Source organism: Muntiacus reevesi, chromosome 4 (genome assembly GCF_963930625.1).
Source record: "Muntiacus reevesi chromosome 4, mMunRee1.1, whole genome shotgun sequence".
NCBI classification, from domain to species: Eukaryota; Metazoa; Chordata; class Mammalia; order Artiodactyla; family Cervidae; genus Muntiacus; species Muntiacus reevesi.
In genome coordinates this window covers 58,874,732-58,900,954 of record NC_089252.1, presented here as the reverse complement: position 1 = coordinate 58,900,954, position 26,223 = coordinate 58,874,732, and the positions used below count along the sequence as shown (strand labels likewise).

The following is a 26,223-nucleotide window of genomic DNA, read 5'->3' as shown; positions in this document are numbered from 1 at the left end:
GAGATCACGGGCACCGAGGCCGCGGTCCTGCCTTTAGGGGAGGGCGAGGAACACCTGTTCTCCAGGCTTCCCAGGGGGCGCTAGCGGTAAAGAACCCACCTGCCAGTGCAGGTAGAAGTAAGAGGCCTGGGTTCGATCCCTGGGTCGGGAAGATCCCCTGGAGGACGACATGGCGACTCACTCCAGTGTTCTTGCCTGGAGAATCCCATGGACAGAGGAGCCTGGTGGGCTACAGTCCCTGGCGTCACAGAGTCAGACACGACTGAAGTGACTTAGCACGCGCGCACCCGTTCTCCACCTACTGCTGCTAAGACACTTTGCCAGCATCTCTCAAGCTGAGAGTCTGAAACATTTTCCTAGTGATACAGAATAATTGTTAAGGAAATGGTGGTCAGGCTGGACAAACTCTTTCAGAATATAGATTAGAAAATGTAATTTTCTAATTGTACTTTTTCATTAATTACTAGAATTGTACCAGAAGTGGCCTTGAAGACAATTCAATGTGTAAGAGAAGAAAGACTTTTTAAGGGTTCTCATTGGGAATAGTAGCTTAGGACACATGAAGGAGTTGGAGTTTAACTTTATTCTTGCTGGTCTTGGAAAGACACGTACATGCATGTCATATGAGCTAATGATTGCAGGTCACAATTTCTTCCACAAAAGAAAAGGACATACAGGAAAAGAACAGTAACTTTGTCTTTACTCATAGAGACTTCATGATCATGAAAGTGATGGATAGCCTGCTGAAGAAACCAAAAGTTGATTTACTTGAAATACCAGCTTCTGTGAAAAAAGGGAGGAATCGCTAGAGAGGCATATATTGAGGGACTGAGTGCTCACAGCACAGGCTTACAGACCGCCCGCCCACCTCCGCTCACCAGGAACACAGGTAAGCGCTTCCAGCAGCTCTGCTGAGCCACATGAACCTTTTCTGAAAATAACAATGATCTGTTATTTATCTATACAATTGTACCTCATTTATCTGTTTCATTTTGTCTGATTGTATTTTATTATTTAGCCAGGGCAAAAGCAAAACAATTTTTCATCTGCTTTAATCTTTAGGTAATTCATTTATTTCCAAAAACAAATGCTTCTTTAAGAGGAAGTGTGATGAGGGGTAGGAGGTGCAGCACACACAAACCCTTCAAAAAAAATGCAGGGCTTCCCTGGTGGTCCAGTGGATGAGAATCCGCCTGCCAATGCAGGGGACTCGGGTTCCATCCCCGCTCCGGGAATATCCCACATGCCAAGCAGCAACTAAGCTCGGGCACCACAGCTAAGGAGCCGTAACTCTGGAGCCCGAGCTCCGCAACAGGAGACACGCCGCAGAGAGAAGCCGTGCATCTCACCCAGAGAAGAGTCCCCATTCTCCAAAAATTAAGAGAAAGCCCGCTCACTGCAACAAAGACCCAGTGCAGCCAACTTTTCTTTTTTTTTTTTTTTTTTTAGTTTTCTTAAATTAAAAAATGGCAGAGAGGTGCCTCATGATAGATGGCTGGATGTTATCACATCAATCTTTGCTTTGGTATCTGATATAAGGTCTTCTCTACCCAGTCTTAGTACAGCAGGTAAGGAAGAAAAGATACAGATATTCTATTAGTTTTTACAAAAGTTTTTTTATAGTCTTCTAAGTATGAAGTTGAAATTGAAAACAACTTTAAAAGTAAAAGGAAAGAAGCTATAGTTCCAGACGGCGCAGTGGTAAAGAATGCACCTGCCAGTGCAAGGGACATGAATTTGATCCCTGGGTCGGGAAGATCCCCTGGGGAAGGAAATGGCAACTCACTCCAGGATTCTTGCCTGGAGAATCCCATGCACAGAGGAGTGCACCAGGCTACAGTCCCTGGGGTTGGAGAGTGGGACACGACTGAAGGGCTGAATACGTACACACAGAGTTGGCAGAATCCCACAACCCACATACAGGACATTACTTTTAAGAAAATTTTATTATAGACTAACAAACTTCCCTTCACTAGAGTGATTATAAAATGCATCTGATGCTCTTCCAGGACTTCCAGACCACATCCGGCCACCATGAGTTCCCTCGGTGAAGCAATCATCCACCTTGCAATCGATCTGTTCCACCAGATCAGAAAATCAAAGAAGGAAAACATCTTCTATTCCCCTTTCAGTATCTCGTCAGCCTTAGCCATGACTTACTTAGGGGCCCGAGAAAACACCGCATCAGAAATGCAGAAGGTAGGTGGCAGCTGCCTTTCCGTCACAGGTTTGCATGGTTTGTCTGCTGGCTGGAGTGCAGATGACCACAGGTCTGGCTGTCCCCGGGGGTCCCACGGGAAGCTCAAGCAGCCCCACGACGGGGTGGGCGCAGAGAGGGGCACACACTCTCCCGCAGGGCTCCCCACCGCCTTCCTATGCCTGGACTTCCTCTGGGGGCTGGGATGACCCCCCACAATCGCCCAGCAACCAGAGGTGAGGCTTTAAAGGAAGAGTTCAGTAGAAGTGAGGCATTGACTAAAACCCATGTTTTTAGTGTTTTTTTAACATATTTCCTCAACAATGGTTACAAAATAGACCAGGATTCTTTGAAGTGACTTGTTATAAATTAGTTTTGTGCTTTGTGCACACAGTTTGTGTTTCCAAAGGAGCAGATGCTTGTATTGAACATTTCTTTGATTCTCTTTGGTTTTTTTCCCTTGGTTTTTTTGTTTGTTTGCTTTGTTTTGTTTTTGTTGTTGCTTAGCAATTCGTTTTGCTTATTTGGATTCATTCTTTCCTTCCTTCTTTATTTCTTTTCTTATTTACCCTGAGTACGTAGGTTTCTAAAGTTTCCTTGTCCCACTCCCTGTCTCCTCCAGGTCCTTCACTTCAGTGAAATCACAGCCAACACAAAAGGAGGGGCCACAAAAAATCCCGTGAGTCACACAGCACTGGATCTAGAGGGAGGTCATATATCCAAGAGGGTTATTGGTTAAACTGGGAATTTCAGATAAACTGGGAAAAGTCAATTTTTAGAGGACATCCTAGGCTAAAATGCTCTCCTGTTGGCTCAGCGGGCAAAGAACCCACTTGCCATGAAGGAGACACGAGTTTGGGTTGGGAAGGTCCCCTGCAGAAGGCGATGGCAACCCACTCCAGTGTACTTGCTTGGGAAACCCCGTGGACAGAGGAGCCTGGTGGGCCACAGTCCGTGGGGTTGCAGAGTCAGACACGACTGAGCGCACGTGCACAGGGCACCTGGCAGAACAGACCAAGCAGAGTCATTCCTGACGTCACATTGCATATCAGACGCTTGGTTTCTGCAGAGAAGCCTGTGTTTCAGAGCAGAGGGTCTAAGGAGCTTCATGTTGAAGGGCTCCTTTTGTGTGCTGACCATGCCGTCTGCACGATCTTAGTTCCCCAACCAGCGACTGAGACAAGCACTGGCTCTGTCTCCATGGAGAAGTCGCTTAGTTCTCTGAACTCTCTTGTTTTCATGTGAACTGAACTAAAGACTTAGAGATGCTGGTGTACAGCTGCTAGTGGTATACCGGGCACACACTCTTCCTACACCGGAAGTGTGACCACTATGTGTGATCATAGTGAACAGCCATAGAGCACAGTCAACCGGTCTTAGAAGATAATCTCACCAAGGAGTATAGCAGGACTTCATGTCGTAATCTAGGACAATACACAAATTGCATGTTCTCATACAGTTGATGACTCTTAGAGATGCAGTACGATGCATTAGGCCTCAAGAAGCTCAAGTTTAATTGATCCCTAAACATTCAAGGGGCTTAACTGGTGGCTCAGATGGTAAAGAACCTGCCCGCAATGTGAGAGACCTGGGTTTGATCCTGGGTCAGAAAGATCTCCTGGAGAAAGGAATGGCTACCCACTCCAGTATTCTTGCCTGGGAAATCCCATGGACAGAAGAGTTTGGCAAGCTGCAGTCCACGGGGTCACAAAATGTCAGCAATGACTGGTGACTAACACACACACACACACATTTAACACAGTGAAGACACAAGGCAAGGGTGAAATGGTGCTGCACGTGTCGTTCAAACGAGGAAAGATTGGAGTCTATTGGAGAAGGAAGAAAGAATTACCTGAAAGATTGAATGTAAGTTTATGAAGTATATTTCTGGTAAAATACACCAAATATGAGGAAAGAACAACAGTCATCCACAGAAATACCAAAAACTAGGTACTGATCAAGTAGACTTCTGTGGGTGCAGTATTTATATTGTTAGAGAATCCAGTGAGCTCACTTTTTGATGTTTGAAGGTTGAAAAGCCAGAAAACGTTCATCATCACTTTCAAAAGCTTCTGACAGAATTAAAGAAATCCACTGATGCCTATGAGCTGAGTGTCGCCAACAGGCTCTATGGAAGAAAAGATTTTCCATTTCTCCAGGTGAGTTTCCTGGTCTGTCACACCTTTAGTCTGCATCCCGGGTCCTTGGGCCCCATCTCCTAATGTGGGGGGGGCAGGCAGAGGGGCCTGGGGACCCACACAGGGCATTTCCCCCAGGGGCGCCGGGCTCCCCAACCACAACCCCACCCACTGGAGTGTCCCAGAGGCTGATAGCACACCGATGAGGGGGGGCTAGGCATTGGCTTATGAACGCTGCTTGATCAGGATTTAACACATTTAATTTAATTTGGGGATATCTACATAGTTACTGATAAATTACTCTTCATTCTTCCTTTCTTCCTGCTCATGTCATAGGAATACATGGATAATGTTCAGAAATACTACCTGGCCAGTGTGGAATCTGCCGATTTTGTCAGTGCGGCAGAAGAAATTCGAAAGATGATTAATTCCTGGGTGGAGAGCCAAACCAATGGTAGGTTATGAGAGAGTCACCCATTAAAAGTCACTGCTGAGTCCCTGCTGTGTGTGAACACAGTGCAGGACCCTGACGGGGCTGCCAGGAGCGAGGTGAGACGAGATTGCTGAGGGTGGGGAGGCCCTGCAGGGAGTGGACGGTCCACGTCAGTGCGGAGAGAAACGGGCCCGGGGGTGGGGGGGTTCCCAGGACCAGCCCCCTGCAGGCACAGTTGAGTCTGGATGACAGTGTCTTTGTGGATCCCAAGTCTCTGCTCAAACATTAGGTTGATTCATAAGTTTTTCTTTTAATTAGAGGCTTAACTTCTGGATTATGATCCCTAAGAGAAGATATTATAAAGGGTCCCTTTGTTAATTGGGAAACAACCTTCTCTCCCCCAAACCACCCTTTTTGAAGAAATGACCACATGCCGGAGGAGCCTCCTGGCCCACGTCCCCCTCCCAAGGCTGTCACAGGTGTCCTCCCCACCCGGGAGGGGGCTGGGCAATATCTCCATCCCATGAACCTTATCCTATCTCCTTTTCTAAATACATGTCTAACCTATAGCAACTCAAAGTTGAGAATAAAGACAAATACACCCCAGGGAATGGTGTCTGGGCACGTGTTCTAGATTTTAGTGTTCCTATCATTTGTCCTAAAGAACATTCAGGCCCATTTCCTCTGATTGCTAAGTTCAAATTTGAAAATAGCAATCAAACAATAAAGTGAGGAAGAGCAGAAGAATAGAAGGAAGAAAAAAAAGAATAGAAGGAAGGATTGAGTAAACAAGAGATAAAGCTATTGAGCAAACAGGAAGGGAGGAAAAGGAAGAAAGAAAACTGACCAGTAAAATCAACTGAAATCAGTTCATCAGGATTCCTTGTGAGATGACTGATGCTCCCACACACACAAACCGAACACCTTCCCAGTTAGGAGCAGGAGCGTCTCCATGATGACAACTCCATCAGGCTGGAGCCATGAGCAAAGACTCGCCTGGTGAACCACTGGGCATGGAGTCCCTCAGGGGGTGATTTGTATGAATATTTAATCATCACTTGTAACTTTCAGAGCATCTTACAGACAAACCACTTGTGCCTTTCATAATTTATAATTTGTCTTTGCAGGAAGAATCAAGGATCTATTTCCCCAAAACTCTCTTAGCGGCTCTGTACTGATTCTGGTGAATGCTGTCTATTTCAAAGGGCAGTGGCAAGAGGAATTTAAGAAAGAAAATACTGTGCAGGAAAAATTTTGGCTGAACAAGGTATTGTCTATAAGTTATGCATATAATGTAACTACATATGCACTGTGAAATGTAAATATGTATTGATTAATATATAACTGCAGGTAGAAGATAGAATTCATCAAGGCTTATTTTTTGTCTTTTTTTTTTTAACTTTATTTAGTTGGGATCCCCCGAAAGAATTCTTGTCTCTAATTCACAAAATTTCCAGATCATCTCTTAGAAGGAGGATATGTTTGGTATCTGAACAAGATTATCTTTCTTTATGACTTATACCCATTTAGCACTTTTTGCCACATGAATTTATTGCAGGATACAAGCAAACCTGTGCAGATGATGAGACAAACCAATCATTTCAATTTTGTGTCACTGGAGGACGTGCAAGCCAAGATCCTGGAAATACCGTACAAAGGCGGAGAGCTAAGCATGATGGTGCTGCTGCCCAATGAAGTAGATGGTCTCCTGGAGGTAAAACCTGGTATTTACAGTGCTTCGTGCTATTGCTTAAATTTCTAGTAATGCAGTGCTTGTCTGGCCTGCTCATAGTATGATGATAGTGATTGGCAGAGCTCAAGCACATAAGCATCACAGTACAATATGAAGAATGTATAAAAATCTGCACACGATGGGTCAGAATAATATTCTGATGAAACTATTCAATGTCAGTTGACAAAACAATACACCTAGGTACAAGCATGAGTATCTTGTAACTTGTATCTTGTAACTTGTAAGAGTATCTTACAACTATAAGAATCTCCGTTGTAATCCAGGTGACTCATCTGAAGATGAAGAAATTAACACATATATAATTGACACATGGAAATATTTGCAAGTTTATTCACAAACAAAACAAGAAAATTAAAGCAACAGAGTTTCCATCGTACTCATGCTCATGCTCCATCATGTCCAACTCTTTGTGACCCCATGGACTGCAGCCCACCAGGCTCCTTGTCCATGGGATTCTCCAGGCAAGAATACTGCAGCCAGTTGCCATTTCCTCCTGCAGGGGAATTTCCAAACCCAGGGATCGAACTCGAGTCTCCTGTGTTTCCTTTGCAGGCAGATTCTTTACTTGCTGAGCCCCAGGGATAGCAAAGTTTCCTTATAGCCCACTAATTCACAGAGGTTTCTTAGACTGTGAGCAAATGGATTTATCTTGAATCCCAGTTTTTAATTTGGAAGTATTTGGTTTCTAAGTACTCAAAATTCATTCACAGTCTCATTTCTAGGAGTTCAAAGGTGGGAGGAGGGGGAATTATACAATTTTCTTCTTAACATTGCTATCATAAAGCTAATATATAAAACGACCAATAAGACCATCTGTCAAAAAAGGACATTCCATGAAAGACCACCTATAAATATTATAACAGCTGATAATGATGCAGAAGAGGCAGTAAATTTGCCACACTCAAAACGCATACATGGTAACAATGGAAATCAAAACTTCACAGGGAAAGTAAAATTGCAGTCAGTGTGAAGAGTCCTCAGAGTACTTGTCTCCTGCTCCAAATTCCCCATTATCAGTGACATTGTGAATATCTGTCCTAGGATTTTATCCTATAGCAACAAGTTGAAACAAAGGAAAAGTTGTTGGACATAAGTGACTCAAAATAATGAAAAATTTTAAATAAGAAACAATGGTATGTATTTGTATTATCTTATCTTTGTTTTGAAACTGACATGTAGTGAATGCTTAAAAGATATTACTTAAATAAATAAAGGTGTATACTGAGTATCAATTTAATGACAGTATTATGTAGCAATGTAAACTTGATTAGAGAAATATTTATTGAAAAATTTTACAAGTAGATCAAGCAAGAAAAAGGAATAAAATTAGGATGTAAGCTGTAAATGCACTATGTAAAAAATTTTGGACAAAAGAAATTAACAAGAGAAGTCTACTGAAAGCAAGCATGCCAGAGATAAACAGCATAAGCAATGGCAGTTCATCTTCTACAAATAATTCTATTTAGCCATCCTGTAGCTGCATATACACGTGTATATAGACACATTTGCATCTTTATGTGCATTGCTCTGCTGTGCTTAGTCACTCAGCCATGTCAGACTCCTGGCGACCCCACAGACTGTAGCCCGCCAGGCTCCTCTGTCCACAGGATCCTCTGAGCAAGAATACAGGAGTAGATAGTCTATCCCTTCTCAAGGGAATCTTCCCGACCCAGGAATAGAACCAGAGTCCTCTGCATGGCAGGTGGATTCTTTACCAGCTGAGCTACCAGGGAAGTCCTGGGTATTTATACATATGGATGCATTGAGTACATAAATAAAGGGGCTTCCCTGGGAGCTCAGACAGTAAAGAATCAGCCTGCAATGTACAAGACATGGGTTCTATCCCTGTGTTGGGAAGATACCCTGGAGAAGGAAATGGCAACCCACTCCAGTATTCTTGCCTGGAGAATCCCGAGGACAGAGAAGCCTGGTAAGCTATAGTCCATGCGGTCTCAAAGAGTTGGACACGACTGAGCAACTAAGCACGCAAGCACCCATGTAGATAAAAATGGCAAAGTCATGAGTATATCAGTTCAGTTCAGTCACTCAGTCATATCCGACTCTGTGTGACCCCATGAACCACAGCATGTCAGGCCTCCCTGTCCATCACCAACTCCTGGAGTTTACCCAAGCTCATGTCCATTGAGTCGGTGATGCCATACAACCATCTCATCCTCTGTCATCCCCTTCTCCTCCTGCCCTCAATCTTTCCCAGCATCAGGGTCTTTAGAAATGAGTCACCTCTTCGCATCAGGTGGCCAAAGTATTGGAGTTTCAGCTTCAACATCAGTCCTTCCAATGAACACCCAGGACTGTTCTCCTTTAGGATGGACTGGTAGGATCTCCTTGCAGTCCAAGGGACTCTCAAGAGTCTTCTCCAACACCACAGTTCAAAAGCAACAATTCTTCGGTGCTCAGCTTTTTTTAATAGTCCAACTCTCACATCCATACATGACTACTGGAAAAACCATAGCCTTGACTAGATGGACCTTTGTTGACAAAGTAATACCTCTGCTTTTTAATATGCTGTCTGCTGCTGCTAAGTCACTTCAGTCATGTTTGACTCTGTGCAACCCCATAGACGGCAGCCCACCAGGCTCCCCCATCCCTGGGATTCTCCAGGCAAGAATACTGGAGTGGGTTGCCATTACCTTCTCCAATGCATAAAAGTGAAAAGTGAAAGGGAAGTCGCTCAGCCGTTTCTGACTCAGCAACACCATGGTCTGCAGCCTACCAGGCTCCTCTGTCCATGGGATTTTCCAGGCAAGAGTACTGGAGTGGGGTGCCATTGCCTTCTCCGAATATGCTGTCTAGGTTGGTCATAACTTTCCTTTCAAGGAGTAAGTGTCTTTTAATTTCATGGCTGCAATCACCATCTGCAGTGATTTGGGAGCCCAAAAAATAAAGCCAGCCACTATTTCCACTGTTTCCCCATCTATTTCCCATGAAGTGATGAGACCAGATGCCATGATCTTAGTTTTCTGAATGTTGAGCTTTAAGCCAACTTTTTCACCCTCCTCTTTCACTTGCATCAAGAGCCTCCTTAGTTCCTCTTCACTTTCTGCCATAAAGGTGGTGTCATCTGCATATCTGAGCTTATTGATTTTTCTCCCGGCAATCTTGATTCTAGCTTGTGCTTCTTCCAGCCCAGCGTTTCTCATGATGTACTCTGCATATAAGTTAAATAAGCAGGGTGACAGTATACAGCCTTGATGAACTCCTTTTCCTATCTGGAACCAGTCTGTTGTTCCATGTCCAGTTCTAACTGTTGCTTCCTAACCTGCATACAGGTTTCTCAAGAGGCAGGTCAGGTGGTCTGGTATACCCATATCTTAAGAAGACTTATTTGATTGTATAATATATATCGAGGACTCTTTTTGCCTCCTAGGATAAAACCTAATAAACTGAATCTCCTGTATTCATGTGTACTGTGAAGATAATTGTTTTCCAGACATTTCAATCCAAGGTTAGGTGAGCTCCATGACCACTGAGAATCCTGACATTTGTTCCTTTCCCACTGTTACAGGTTGAAGACCAGCTCTCTGCTGAGAAGTTAATAGAGTGGACGAGCCCACAGAATATGGGGAAGAGACAAGTGGATTTATACCTGCCTCGGTTTAAAATGGAAGACAGCTATGAACTCGTGCCCACACTGCAAACCCTGGGGATGGTGGACGCCTTCCGTGATGGGGTGGCCGACTTCTCGGGCATGACCGAGAGGCGTGATCTGGCGGTGTCGACGGTTGTCCACAAGTGCTTCGTGGAGGTGACCGAGGAGGGCACGGAGGCCGCGGCTGCAACCGGTGGGAGCATTGGTACCACATCATTACCATTTCATGAGAGTTTCCGCTGCGATCACCCTTTCCTGTTCCTTATCAAGCACATCGAGACCAGCAGCATCCTCTTCTGTGGCCGCGTCTCTTCCCTGTAGACGTCCTTGGCCAGCAGTCACACTCGGGGACGTTCAGGGAGCTGGTCCCGGAGCTTGAATGCTGGCGTAACAGGTTCCCTTGGATTCATTTTCCTTTCCAATCTCACAGTCACCACTGAGCATGTATTGGATAAAATATTATGTTTGTCTGTCTCTCTCTTTCTACAAACACATGTAACCTACTCTATTCCCCATGAAAACTCCTTGGACAAAATGTTCACTATATTTTAAAAAGTTATTTCCATACTCTATCTTCTACTAAGTTTGAACTATCATAACTCCTATTTCAAAAGTTATATTTACTTTTCAAACCTAGACATTCACATTTATCTGAGTTCAGGTGGTATGTGGGACCCATACATGTCTAAATTTTTTAGTTGTCTGAAATGCATTATCAATAAAACTATGATTTATTCATGTCGGTTGTTGCTCATCTTTTTTTTCTCTTCTCAAAAAACTACAAGTGACCCACAACACATAGAAAAGATCATATAGAAAGATATTATCATATATAGAAAATCAAAAGAGTACAGCATGATGAGGTTAAAAAGGTAGACTGTTATCAGAACATGAAAGACTTGGTAACCCATGTTAAGAGCTTAAATATAAGCGTCAGAACTCAGAGATGGGATATGAACTGAATCTCTAAATAGATAAGACAGATGATATAAATTTTAGAGTTACTGAGAGAAATATGGTAATTGTAGCTGAAGAAAAGATGGGATAAGACTGGGAGAGCATATGGTGAGAAGAAGGGCTGACATATGACCCTGAAGTCCACCAATCCATAAATGTCAAGAATCAACAAATTTTATTTCCTAAACATAACTTTTCTCAGGGCAAGAGGAATCATTTGGAGGTGATATGTTTATTACATAGATTGGCATGATGGTTTCACAGGTATATACTCACCTCAAAACTCATGACATTCATACATTAAATATGTACATCTCTTTATACATCATTCGTACATGAAGAAAGGTATTTTTGAACAGAAAGTAATAAAAATCAATATGTGATTTTGAACATAAAGATAATAGATGCTTAATAAAGAATATAATGCATATACAACACAGGACAGGCTTCCCTGGTGGTGCAGTGGTAAGGAATCTGACTGCCAAGCAGGAGACCTGGGTAAAGAAAGAGTTGGACATGATGTAGTGACTAAATAACACTACACCACAGGGTACCAACTTGTCCCCATTGGCTTGGAGACAGCTAAAATTAAAAGACTGGTCAAACCCTGTGTGGAGAAAATGTGGATCAACCGGAACTCTCCCACACCACTGGTAGGAACATGAAAGCTGCAACTATTTAGGAAAACAGTCTTGCAATTTTATTTTTTCCATCTTTATTAAAATATTATTGGCCCACAGCATTGAGTAAGTTGAAGGTGAACATGTGGTACGCTCCTTTTCTACATACCAATCTGATACACTCATTTCCTACAAAGTGACCACCAGTGCAGTTTGCACTAACACCACTCTCCCATCACAGTATTGTCATTTCTCTTCCAGGAGGGATGATGCTCAAGAACAGCTGCCACACTGCTGATCTCTAAGGGAGAGGGGAAGCTGGGGTCTCCTCTGCTGCCATCTGGGCGATGTCTCCAGAAAACCATGCATCTCCTCGGCTGAGCGATGCACGTCTAGAGAAAGTCTTTCTCAAGTATACAAAGTGGCACATATCAGTACTTGCTTACAAAGTTAAAAGCATGACCAGACGATTACCAGACCATTAATTCCACATCCTGATTTTGCCCAAGAGATATGAACACATCAACCACAAAAAGACTAGGACACAAATGTTCACTGAAGCCTTATTCATAATGGCCAAAAAGCTGGCAAAACCTCAGATGTCTAACAGCTGAACAAAACAGGTGAATGAAATACAAACCAAAGAATTGTACTGAGAGATAAAAAGGAAAAAACTACTGAAGCAACATGAGTTAAACTCTTACAGGCTATGCTGTGCAAACAGGAAACAGAAAAGAATGAGTACATAGTATGTAATTCCACTTACATGACAATTTTATACTATGAACAGATGCAGTTGGGCTTCCCTGGTGGCTCAGTGCTAGAGAACCGCATGATAATTCAGGAGACATGATCCCTGGGTTGGAAAGATCCCTGGAGAAGGGAATGGCTACCCACTCCAGTCTTCTTGCCTGGAGAATCCCATGGACAGAGGAGCCTAGCGGGCTACAGTCCACGGGGTCGCAAAGACTCAGACACGACCGAGCTACTAATCAACAACAAATGTAGTTATATCTCAGTACAAGAGACCTTTGAAACACTTAGAACAATACGGTCACAGGAAATAATAGTAAAAAATACAAAAAAGTGATAGACAATTATAAACATGAAGGCTAGTATTCTATTGAATGAGATGGATCAGAGCATAATATCCCTGTGCTATTTCACTTAAGATAAAGATGTACACTCCTAAACACTCGTTGATTGTATGGCTAGCATAGCGTCTTGAGCTTTGCTACTGGCAGTTTGAATACCTAAACATTTCCAGAGATGAAGTAAATGAGGAATCTCCTTCACAAGAGAAGACGTTTATGATCGGATTAATAACACAAAGTTTATATATAATTGAATACTACACACTGTATTGGCAAGAAATTTTATAAGTTTCATTCACGGGTTTAACCCAAAGTATCTTTAAACTATATAACCACAGAACACTCCAAGTTTTGGTATTTCCTTGTGTCTGAATAAATATCAGGAATAACATAAAAATGTGTCCAGTGTAAACTTAGAGGTAGAAATATCACATTTAGTTTCAGTAGATTTCCAGATGCTCCTCTGGTTGGGTCTCGAAGAGAACCCAATCTGAAAACAGTGAAAGATTTGAGAAGTTATTAGTGAAAAGTTGTCATTACTCCTTCTGTCACCTTGCCTTAACTTATCTCCAGAACAAGTCATTCTGAGCTAAACTACTATTCTTCTGATGCTGCACTCTTCTAAGCTTACAGGAATCTGTATGAGCTAGGGAAGTAGAGCCCTGTGAGTGGGCCTGTGCATCTTGATCCATCAGTAAATGAGTTCTGTCTTTGTTGCTCCCGGGCATTTCTCATCAGGAAGATCTGAGGGAGGTGACAAGGTCACTGTTCTTTTGTGAAATATTGGCAGGTTGGGAAACCTGCCCTTGAGAACACAAGAGATTCTCAGGTAGCTAAATTTGGAGACAGAACACAGGCCCTTGAGATGTTGAAGCTTCATACAATAATAATGCCTCCATAGGCACTTCGAGGCTCGCTCTAAGGTGTGTGTGTTGGGGGCAATCTTCCAGCCTCAAGCACTCAGCTGTGATGGTTCCAGGACCCCCTTCTGCGCAGGGGCCTCAGTCTCTCCACCTCCCTCTGCACCGCCCTCCCTTCCACCTCTCTCCCTCTTTCTCCCTCTTTTCCTCTCCCTGCCTCCCTACATGATCTCTCTCTCTGTCTCACCAAACACACAGCATCTAAACAAGGGAGCTCGGTCAGAAGGGCTCCACCATTAAATACACCCCAGATTTGGAACTAACCCTCTGGGAAGGCCTCGGGAAAAGCCACTCCCAAGGCAGCCAGTTTCCCGTGCTGCCCTCCCATCTCCACCCTTGAAACTGGGACTTTACCTCCTGGGGCTCTGAACTGCTGCCATGAGAAGTGGCCCCAAAACCAGGAACAAGACAGAGTGCATCTCTCCCTCACCCCTCTGGGTTCTGGGAGGAGAAGCACCGCAGGAGCCACGACACAGCCGCCCTCACCCTCAGGCTGGCCCTGCGAGGCTGCTGAGCCCGCCTCCTGCGCGCCCCGCCGCCCGGCCCGCTGCTCCAAGGTAGTCGCCAAGAGGATGGCCTCGTGTCCATGGACCTCTCAGTGTCCACGCTGCGCAGGCTGGTTCAGGATCGCATGGATACCGATAAATGTCTCGTACTCATGGAAAAATACTGCCATGGCTTCTCTCCAAACTCTTACAAATGTTCAGTTTGGCTGATGGGATTGCTGATTGTAGGGACTGAAGAGAACTTCCTCTGCCCGTCCCCTCAGTTTATTTCTAATCCCAGAGTGGACCTTATTTGTAAATAGATCATAAACATAACTAGTTAACATAAGATCGTATTGACTCAAGCTGGGTCCTAATCCATGACTGGACCCTTATATGAAGAGAAGAGACACAGAGAAGACGGTCATGTGGAGACAGAGGCACAAGCCCAGAAACTCTAGGAACCACCAGGAGGTAGAAAAGGTAAAGAGAATTCTCCCCAAGAGCCTCCCGAGGAAGTGTGGTCCTGAGAACACAGGTTTTACACCTCAAGCCTTCAGAAGCGGGAGAGAACAAACACCGGTGGCTTTAAACCTCAGTGTGGGCAGCTCAGGACAGAGGTCCTAGGAACCTAACACAGTGCCTCCAGAGCAGAGGAGAAGTCCCATCTCACACTCCAGCCTAAGCTGTTAAGTCACAATAGTTTACTAGAGCAAAAAATCAACCACTTCAGCAGTTAAAAATACATTCAAAGAAGGGCATGAACCTCATCAAAACAACATTGTAAATCAACATTCAATGAAATACCCTGAATTTCAGGAACAAATCTTTTACCTGAAGTACAGGTAATCAGGATGTTTTGTCAAGTGGTCATCGAATGCAGGGAGGAAATCACTGGAAGGTGTTAGAGTCGGGCGTTTCTTGTGCAATAATAGATATTTCCTGGAGTCTATGGGAGTTGATGTTATCTTGCTTGGATCACTGAGAAACTGAAGGTGCTGATGACAGCTGTCCCTGTCAGTCTTGCTGAGATATGTGCTAAAGCCAGAATCATTTCCGGGAACACAGAGGCTGGTTGCAGAAGTCACCAGGTGGGGAATGGATGGTGCTATCATGGTCTCAGAGTCTGTCTCAGAGGATGAGGCTTAGGAAGTCAGTTGTCACCAAATGTAAAGGAGCCTTGGCAAACCTCCCTTGTCATTAAGTCCCTGCTTCTTGCACTGTGATAGAGACCCTTCACTAAGCTCAGTACTAAGTCATAGAACATAACTAAGAACTCAATGAATGGAGAGTGAATCATTAAGAAAGTTTAAAAATAGATAATCAAACACATTATGTGATCACCCCTACATTCAAATGAAATCAAGAAGCCTTCATTCAAATGTAAGAGACCAAGAGTCAGTGATTCCTAGTTCATGCACAAAGAAAAGCCTCTCTCTCTCTGCATTCTACCAAAAAATTAAGAGACCCACAAAAGCAAATCTGGGAGGCAGTGCGATTTTTCTAACATGATAAGAAGTTATAAAATAAAATTGTGACTAAGAAAGGACTTACTCAGTCCTTCCTTAATATATAATATTATTCAATTCAAGGGACTTCCTAGTTGGAACTGGTGGTAAAGAACCAGTTTGCCAACACAGGAGACATAAGAGACCCAGGTTCAATCCCTGAATTGGGAAGATCCCCTGGAGGAAGGCATGGCAACCTACTCCAGTATTCTTGCCTGGAGAATCCCATGGACAGAGGAGCCTGGTGGGCTACAGCCCATGGGGTCACAAAGAGTGGAAAACGACTGAAGTGACTTAGCTAACACACGCAAAATCAATTGGAATGTTAAATGTCAATCAGACTCTGCTGAAAGGAAGGGTTGTAGAAATGGTTCTAGAGACAGGAGATGTGAGAGAGGGTTGGATGGTGCTAAGCATAGAGTAGGATGACTGTCCCAAGAGCAATTGGAGGCATGGGAATGGGGAGACAGGTGGTGATGAATGAATTGTCTCAATCTTCCATGACACACCTACAGACAAGACCATTCCCCAACTAAGGGAAATTAAGGTAAATCTGATTCATCCTGTTCAGATGCTATTTACATTGTACAGATTTGTATCTGTAGGGAATGTTAAAACAGTAATTGGCAGATATTCTATTATTGAAAGCTTGAAGGATTACTTGAGAGTAACCAATTTACCTGTAGATCTGTATAACTGCGTGGGTATTAATAAGGAAGAGATAAAATGCCCCATAGGATGTGCACCTCAGTAAAGCTGATAAGTCTTCACGCCCTTCACAAGGAAGGAAGAAAACAGTAGGAAAACAGAGGAGCTATTTTGAAGCTGCCTACACAGGTATTAGAAATAGTGGGATGGTTCCTGGACATGTCATTTCCTCTGTTTTATTGGATTCTGGGATTCATGATGCCAATGATGTTGGTATATTTAGAAAATATCCAAAGACAGGTTGGCAAGTACTGACTTGCAAAATGGTCTGAGAATTGCTGAGTGTCCTGTGACACTGTGTGACATCACCGTGTCTTCACCTTGTCTAATACATGCCAAGAGCACTTTTGAAAAGGAGGGGGAGAAAGCTGTGATATGGTTTCTTGTTTGAACTAACCAAGTTCACTCTAAATCTAAGCAAAATCCTTTGTTTTGCATATATGCCCAGTCGTGTCCCACCCTTTGCCACCCTCCGAACTGACTGTTGCCCTACAGACTCCTCTGTTCATGGGATTTCCCAGGCAAGAATACTGGAGTGCGTTGCCATTTCCTCCTCCAAAACAAAATCTTGATCTTCATCAGTTAGTGCCTTTCCCTCAAAGCCAGCCTCCGCAACACCAGCCTCGGTAACTCAGTCACAGGAGGAATCAGCTCAGTCAGTGGTTCCCTTGAGTCCTCGTCTCCTGCTCTGTCCCCTGGGCCTCCTCCAGGCCCAGCCGGGGCTCCTTGCTTCTGTCTCTGGGCTCAGAGCCCTTTCTCTTTGAGCCCAAAGACGTCCACCCTGCTCCGGCCCAGGGCCCTCCCGCTCTCTGGCAGCGCCCGTGACGCAGCGCTGACTGGGCGCTCTCATTCCTCATGTCTGTCGTTTTTCACCCTGGGTCTTCTCTCCTGCTGTTTCCTTCTTCTTTAGACTCAGCTCCCCCATCAGACTCCAGCAGACTCCACCCTCGCTCAGCCCACCCGTCTCAGCTCAGGGGTCTCTGACCGCCAGTGTCGGGGGTCAAGGCACACGTAGCCAGGAGGCGCCCTAAGAGCAGCAGGGCTGAGCTCAGGAACCGTCTCTGCGGTTTCAACACACAGGACTCCGCTTCCCCCAGCTCGTGGCTCCATCCCTGTGCTTCCGGGAGCCTGTGGTGGGCGGGTCTTCCTGAGAGTGAGTGACGTGCTGGGACTGCAGACTCCGAGCAGGCGCAGTACTGAGCGCGGGGTGAGGGGAGAATTGCAGCCCACACACGCGTGCTCTCTCCTAGCCTGGTGGGAAAGCAGGACGGTGCAGCTGCTGGGGAAGGCAGTCTGGTAGTTCTTCTAAATCAATCATAGAGAAAAATCGACTAATCAATCGATCAACTGTAAACTTACCGTTGACCCACACATTACGTTCTTAAGTATACGACTAAGAAATTAAAACACACGTCCACAATGAAATTGCTAGATTTTACACAACCCTCAAAGAGTGTCTGATACCCTGCCTTCCTCTGTAATGACTATGGCGTCCTTGGAGGAGAATTTAGGGACCCGTTCCCACCCCTTCGGATTTTGTGAGAGAACATGATCTCTTCTGAAAGGGCAGAGGTCACAGGTTCTTTTCATCCAGACACAAGGAGATTTGTCAGTAAAGGCCCAGAGTCTGTCTACACCTCCCTGTGGGAAGTGGATACACACGCAGCCTCCTGGAACCAGCTACCTGCCTGGAGAGCTCACCTGGGCAATTCACCCCCTTAGACACCTGGGCTTCTGTTCAGTCACTCTGTGGCTCATTTCTGTTATCTGTGAAATGGGGGAAACAAACTCACCAACATAAATATGCTGTTAAAGCAGAAAATGGGTGAATACAGAACCCCCTCAGTAACTAGTCAGTAGTTTTTAATATTTTTCTATTACAGGAACACCAGATGCTTGAAGAGATGAGACTGCAGTGATGAGACTCAACCATGACATTCAAAGAACACATTTTTTTCTTTCTTTTCCTTATAGACATTTGACTCTGTTGTTCTGGTCATGATCAGAAGTGGGTGTGCTGCAGATCAGGATGATTGAGAATGTTATAATTCTGGAGCTCAAGCTATTTACTTTTCTGAGAAATCTTCATACTAAAACATTAGAAAACTACCCTTAAAATGGGTCCTGTTTGTATCCCTTGTTCTCACAGAAAATGGGCTGCCCTCTGACCATAGAAATCAGGGTACAGCTGGAATTAACTGCAAGGACAATGGGGTCACGGGGAGAACCACGCCAGGGTCCAACCTCGAGAGGAGGCAAATCTCCACCTACAGCTGACACACTTTGCCAATCCCTCTTAAACTGAGATATTGAGCTATTTTCCCAGGTATACAAAATATTTTTAAAGAAACAAGCCTTTTCAGAATTAAAACAATGTCAGCTTTTCAATTGTTTGTGTTAGAAGTGGTCTTAAATAGGAGTCAACATGAATTAACAAGAGAAGAAAGATTTTTAAGGGTCATTTCTGGCTGGGCCTAGTTCCTAAGGGCAGGTGAAGAAGTTGAAACATAAGTGTACTGTCATTGCTGTCAGAAAGGCACGTACATGCATTCATATGAACCAAGGATGGTAGGTCACAATTTCTTTTGCAGAAGAAAACAACGTACAGGAATTGGTCAATAACCTTGTCTTTCCTCATAGAGACTTCTTGCCCAAGAAGTTGAAGATAACTGGTGAAGAAATCAAGAGTTGATCTACTTGAAATGTCAGCTGCTTTGAGGCACGGGAGGCGGCTGGTAGAGCTATATATTCGGGGCTGATCACGCCCGGCACACCACCTCTGCTTCCTCCAGGAACACAGGTGAGTGCTTCCAGCAGCACCGCATACCTACAGGAATCCTTTCTGGAAATTATAATGAATGTGATGTTTTATTATGCATGTATTAAATATCTCATTTAATATGATGGTATTTTACTTATTCTGCCAGAGTAAAAGAACTTTTTCTCCTGATTTAATCCATAAGTAATTTACTTCTTTCTAAAAGAAAACCCACACTCCTCTGGGAGCATGTGTATCAGGGGTAGGCTGTCCAGCATCTACAGATCCTTCAAGTAAGGCAGGGAGGTACCTGATGGGAAATGGCTGGATGTTACCACATCAGTTTTGCCTTCAAATCTGTTATAAACTCAATGGGAAAGATGTGGAGGCTGGGAAAAATTGAAAGGAAAAAGAAAAAGGGGCAGCAGAGGATGGGATGGTTCTACAGCATCACGGACTCAATGAATATGAATTTGAACAAACTCTGGGAGAGAGTGGAGGACAGAGGAGCTTGTCCATGGAGAGGAAAGAGTTGGACACTACTTAGCTACTGAACAACAACAACAAAACATCTGTCATGAAGCATTTTTTACCCACTCTTGTACAGTCAGTAAGGAAGAAACAGTAAAGATACTCTTATTTTTTAGAAAATGTTTCTTTAAATACTAATTTCAATAGTCGTCTAATTATCAGATGGATACAGGTACACCTCCTAATTATGAAATGTATAACATAAAGTTTCTATTATATTTAAGAAAAATTTTCTATAAATAAGCCTTCCCAGGTGGCACCCGTGGTAGGAAGAGAGAAAGTCTACCAATCCAGGAGCTGCAAGAGATGTGGGTTCAGTCCCTGGGTGGGGAAGGTGCCCTGGGGGAAGGCATAGAAACCCACTCCAGTATTCCTAATTTCAAAAGTCTTCCAATTACTATAGGTATACAAAGGAAAAATCTTAGTTGCCGGAAATCCACAACCCACACATAAGGCATTTCCTTTAGAAATTCTCGTTACAGACTAGCCTTCCTTCACTAGAGCGATTATAAAATGCATCTGATGCTCTTCCAGGACTTCCAGACCACATCCGGCCACCATGAGTTCCCTCGGTGAAGCAATCATCCACCTTGCAATCGATCTGTTCCACCAGATCAGAAAATCAAAGAAGGAAAACATCTTCTATTCCCCTTTCAGTATCTCGTCAGCCTTAGCCATGACTTACTTAGGGGCCCGAGAAAACACCGCATCAGAAATGCAGAAGGTAGGTGGCAGCTGCCTTTCCATCACAGGTTTGCATGGTTTGTCTGCTGGCTGGAGTGCAGATGACCACAGGTCTGGCTGTCCCCGGGGGTCCCACGGGAAGCTCAAGCAGCCCCACGACGGGGTGGGTGCAGAGAGGGGCACACACTCTCCCGCAGGGCTCCCCACCGCCTTCCTATGCCTGGACTTCCTCTGGGGGCTGGGATGACCCCCCACAATCGCCCAGCAACCAGAGGTGAGGCTTTAAAGGGAGAATTCACTGGAAGTGAGACACTGACTAAAATCCATGCCCCCATGGAAACATCTTCCCATGTTTCCTCAATGATGAATGAAAAACGAGACATGATTCTCTAAGGTGGATAGCGATCAAGCAGCTTTGTGTTTTCCACACACAGATTGTGTTTTTTAAGAAGCAAGTGTTTGCACTGAATATTTCTTTCTTCTTTTCTTTGTGCCCTATGGTTTGGGTTTTTTTGTTTGGTTTGGTACTTGGTTTGCATTTTCTTTCTTCTTCCTGACTTTTTTCTTTCTTTTTTATTGACTGTGATGCACACAGATATATATAGGGTAACACTTCTTTGCCCCACTATCTGTCTCCTCCAGGTCCTTCACTTCAGTAAAATCACAGAGAACACAAGAGGAGCCACAAATGATCACGTGAGTCACAGAGCTCCGGATTTAGAAGGTCATGTATCCAACTGGGTCATAGTTTAAACTGGGGATTTCAGACAAAGTGGGAAAAGTCCATCTTTAGGGGACATCTTAAGTGAAATACAGTGGACAGAGTTGTTGCTCATTTCATGTTACATATGTACTTCACATCTTTGTTATCCTGAGAGGAGAGCAGCATGTGCTTCACAGTAAGGGCTCTGAAACCCAAAGGAGCTTCAAATTGTGCTCTGTTGTTCAGGAAGGAAAAATGTGGAAAATACAACTGCTCTGAGCCACAGTGACTTCATCCCAATTAACTGGGGACAATAAAATGTCTGCTGCAATACATGCAAATCCATGTGAAACAGAATAGCAGTGCCAGGAAAATGAAAACTCTGATATAATTATGTATTTTATTATTATTTTTATAGAAAAATAATGATTACAGTATTTATAACATGTTTCTAACATTGGATAGTATTAATTAACTCATAATATTAACTTTATTATTGGATAATATTAAATCATGATGTTAGTTCATATTATTAAGACCAATAGGTAGGCATCAAAATATATGATGGAAAGTGATTAGCTGAGAGCTATTTTTATGGACTAGTACAAAACTCTTAGGTAGCAAGTTTAAGGTTCTGGATTGAGACAAGCCTGAGTTGAAAACCTGGCTCTGGCTCCTTGGAGAAGTTTCTTAGCTCTCTGCATTCTCTTGTTATCATGTGAATTCAACTAAAGACTTAGAGATGCTGGCGTACAGCTGCTAGCAGTGTCCCAGGCACACACTGCTCCTACACTGAGACATGTGACCATCAGTGTGAGGATATGTAGGTCAGAGTCACCGGGTCTTAGAAGACAGTCCCACCAGGAGTATAGCAGGTCTTCATGTCATAACCTCGGACAGCACACAGATTTACTTTCTCACACAGTTGATGACTGTTAGAGACGCACTGTGGGTCTGGCCCTCAAGAAGCATAAGTTTAGCTGAGAAGTTTACCCTAACCATTGCAGACAACTAAGACACAACGCAGCGGAGGAATGGTGCTGCATGGGTAGTTCAAAAGAGAAAAGAGTGGAATGTGTTTGAGCAGGAAGAGAGAATCACCTAGAAGACTGACTATAAAGATTAGGAAGGTTATATCCAGTAACACACACCAATTAGGGGAAAAAACAACAACCATCATCCCTGGGGATACCACCCTCTAACAGGGATCTAACAGACCTCTGGGGGTGTAGAGTTTACATTGACAGAGAATCCAATGAGCTCACTTTTTGGTGTTTGAAGGTTGAAAAGCCAGGAAAAGTTCACCATCACTTTCAAAAGCTTCTGACGGAATTAAAGAAATCCACTGATGCCTATGAGCTGAGTGTCGCCAACAGGCTCTATGGAGAAAAGGAGTTTCCGTTTCTCCAGGTGAGTTTCCTGGTCTGTCACACCTTTAGTCTGCATCCCGGGTCCTCCGACCCCATCTCCTAATGGGGAGAGGGGCGGGTGCAGAGGAGCCTGGGGACCCACACGGGGGCATTACTCTCAGGGGCACCGGACTCCCCAACCACAACCCCACCCGCTGAGTGTCCAGAGGCTGACAGCCCACCAGTGAGGGCGGGGCTAGACATTGGCTTATGAACTCTGCTTAATCAGGATTGAACACATTTAATTTAATTTGGGAATACCTACAACCAGTTCGTTCTAAAGGAGATCAGTCCTTGGGTGTTCATTGGAAGTATTGATGCTGAAGCTGAAACTCCAATACTTTGGCCACCTCATAAGAAGAGTTGACTCATTGGAAAAGACTCTGATGCTGGGAGGGATTGGGGGCAGGAGGAGAAGGGGACGACAGAGGATGGGATGGCTGGATGGCATCACCGACTCGATGGACATGAGTTTGAGTAAACTCTGGGAGTTGGTGATGAACAGGGTGGCCTGGTGTGCTGTGTTTCATGGGATCACGAAGAGTCGGACACAACTGAGTGAATGAACTGAACTGAATTGAACATAGTTACTGATAAATTATTTTTCATTCCTCCTTTCTTCCTGCTCATGTCATAGGAATACATGGATAATGTTAAGAAATTTTATCTAGCCAGTGTGGAATCTGCTGATTTTAAAAATGCTGCAGAGGAAAGTCGAAAGATGATTAATTCCTGGGTGGAGAGCCAAACCAATGGTAGGTTATGAGAGAGTCACCCATTAAAAATCACTGCTGAGTCCCCACTGTGTGTGAACACAGTGCTGGACCCTGACTGGGCTGCCGGGAACGGGGTGAGATGAGATTGGAGAGGGTGGGGAGGCCCTGCAGGGGGTGGATGGTCCACGTCAGTGAGGAGAGAAACGGGCGGGGGGGCTCCCAGGACCAGCCCCCTGCAGGCAGAGCTGAGTCTGGATGACAGTGTCTTTTTGGATCCCAAGTCTCTACTCAGACTTCAGATTGATTCGTAAGTTTTTCTTTAAATTGAAGGCTTAACTTCTGGATTATGATCCATAAGAGAAAATATGAAAAGAGTTCCCTTTTGCTTTCTTAACTGGGAAACAAGCCGCTCTCCTTTAAACCATCCTTCTTGCAGAAATGACCACCTGCCGGAGGAGCCTCCTGGCCCACGTCCGCCTCCCACAGGCTGTCACAGGTGTCCTCCCCACCCAGGGAGGGGGCTGGGCAACGTCTCCATCCCACGAGCCCACCTCCCTTCCGAAATATAGGCTTAACCTACGGCAACTCCATGTGCAGAATGAAGAAGACAGGGAATGGAAACAAGAGACAAAGCTCTTGAGGGAGCAGGAAGGGAGGAAAGGGAAGGAAGAAAGCTGACCAGTAAAGATCAGCTGAAACCAGTTCTGATGCACAAGGTATTGTCAGAATTGATGACCCAGAATCCCCGGGTCAGGAAGAGCCCCTGGAGGAGGGCCCAGCAACCACAGTACTCCTGCCTAGAGAATCCCTTGGACAGAGGGGCCTGGCGGGCTGCAGTCCGTGGGCTCGCAGAGTCGGACATGACTGAAGAGGCTTGGCACAGCATGGCGTCTCAAGGGTCAGAAATCAGTTCATGAGGGTTCCTGTGAGGTGACCGATGTCCCCACACACACAGACTGAACACCTTCCCAGTCAGGAGCAGGGGCGTCTCCATCAGGCCGACTCCATCAGGCTGAGGCCACGAGCAAAGCCTCACCTGGTGAACCGCTGGGCATGGAGTCCCTCACGGGCTGACTTGTGTGAATATTTCATCATCACTTGTAACTTTCAAAGCATCTGACAGATAAACCACTCATGCCTTACATGACAGACCTTTGATTTTCTGTCTTTGCAGAAAAAATCAAGGACCTGTTTCCCAAAGACTCTCTTGACAGCTCTACTGTTCTGGTTCTGGTGAACGCCGTCTATTTCAAAGGGCAGTGGAACCAGGAATTTAAGAAAGAAAGTACTGTGGAGGAAAACTTTTGGCTGAACAAGGTATTATCTGTAATTTATGTATATAACAAAGTGTAGCTACACATGCACTGTAAAATTTAAATACATAGTAATTAATATATAACTGCATATATAAGATAGAATTTGTCAAAGCTTATTTTCTTGTCCTTTTTTGAACTTTATTTACGTGGGATTCCTTGAAGAAACTCATCTCTAAGACACAGATTTCCCAGATCATCTCTTAGGAGGCTAAGTTTGGTATCTAAATAAGATTATCTTTTTTTGGACTAATGCTCACTTGGCATTCTTTTTGCACACGAATCTATTGCAGGATACGAGTAAATCTGTGCAGATGATGAAACAAACCAATCGTTTCAATTTCGTGTCACTGGAGGACGTGCAAGCCAAGATCCTGGAAATCCCGTACAAAGGCGAAGAGCTAAGCATGATGGTGCTGCTGCCCAATGAAGTAGATGGTCTGCAGGAGGTAATACCTGGTACTTACAGTGCTTCATGCTGTTGCTTAAATTTCTAGTGATACAATGCTTGTGTGGGCTGCTCATAGATTGGTGATACTGGCTGGCAGCATAGAACAACAACAAAAAAATAGCATCAATATCTTAAATATCTGTGGCTCAATGGTAAAGAATCTGCCTACAATGCAGGAGCACAGGAGACGTGGGTTCAATCCCTGGGTCAGGAAGATCCGCTGAAGGAGGAAATGACAACCCACTCCAGTATTTCTGCCTCGGAAATCCCATGGACAGAGGAGCCTAGAGGGATACAGACCATGGGGTGATAAAAAGAGTCAGACATGACTTTCACATTAAACGAATGCTCTTTCATTAATGTGTGCATGTTCATATACATACACATCTATACATTTCTATAGACATTTCTATATATGCATATATATGTGTGTGCATAAATACATAAAAATAGCAAAGTTATGAATATATAAAAACATTTATTTGATCATATGATATATATTCAGGACTCTCTTATTTTTTCCTCCTTAGAGAAAATCTAATAAACTGAATCTCCTATATTCATGTTTACTGTTCAAATAAAGGTTTCCCAGATGTTTCCAACCAAGGTTAGGTGGGCTCCATGACCACTGAGAATCCTGACAGTTGTTCCTTTCCCACTGTTACAGCTTGAAGACCAGCTCACTGCTGAGAAGTTGATAGAGTGGACGAGCCCACAGAATATGGGGAAGAGACAAGTGGATTTATACCTGCCTCGGTTTAAAGTGGAAGAGAGCTATGACCTCGTGCCCACACTGCAAGCCCTGGGGATGGAGGACGCCTTCCGTGGCATGGTGGCCGACTTCTCGGGCATGACCGGGAAGCGTGATCTGGCGGTGTCGACGGTCGTCCACAAGTCCTTCGTGGAGGTGACCGAGGAGGGCACGGAGGCCGCGGCTGCTACCGGTGTGAGTGTTGCTTTAACATCAGCACAGTCTCGTGAGAGTTTCCGCTGCGATCACCCTTTCCTGTTCCTCATCAAGCACGTCGAGACCAACAGCATCCTCTTCTGTGGCCGCGTCTCTTCCCCGTAGACGTCCTTGGCCAGCGGCCACACTCGGGGACGTTCAGGGAGCTGGTCCCGGAGCTTGAATGCTGGCGTAACAGGTTCCCTTGGATTCATTTTCCTTTCAATCTCACAGTCACCACTGAGCATGTACTGGTGGAAATATGAATACTACGTCTGTGTATCTCTCT

At 44.5% G+C, this 26,223-nt stretch overlaps 2 protein-coding genes across 2 annotated transcripts; both read left to right on the top strand.

Moving 5' to 3' along the window:
* The first annotated feature begins 2,034 nt into the window (after positions 1 to 2,034).
* On the top strand, positions 2,035 to 10,452 carry LOC136167411 (serpin B3-like). The gene is made up of 7 exons (XM_065934999.1): positions 2,035 to 2,199; positions 2,820 to 2,876; positions 4,228 to 4,356; positions 4,672 to 4,789; positions 5,896 to 6,035; positions 6,327 to 6,482; positions 10,048 to 10,452. The coding sequence occupies exons 1-7, from the start codon at positions 2,035 to 2,037 to the stop codon at positions 10,450 to 10,452; spliced, it is 1,170 nt and encodes a 389-aa protein (XP_065791071.1).
* An 8,687-nt stretch (positions 10,453 to 19,139) lies between these two features.
* On the top strand, positions 19,140 to 26,060 carry LOC136167693 (serpin B3-like). The gene is made up of 8 exons (XM_065935202.1): positions 19,140 to 19,223; positions 20,247 to 20,436; positions 21,039 to 21,092; positions 22,381 to 22,509; positions 23,146 to 23,263; positions 24,399 to 24,541; positions 24,831 to 24,986; positions 25,656 to 26,060. Exons 2-8 carry the CDS (start codon positions 20,272 to 20,274, stop codon positions 26,058 to 26,060), a joined length of 1,170 nt encoding a protein of 389 aa, XP_065791274.1. The 5' UTR covers positions 19,140 to 19,223; positions 20,247 to 20,271.
* The last annotated feature ends 163 nt before the right edge of the window (positions 26,061 to 26,223 follow it).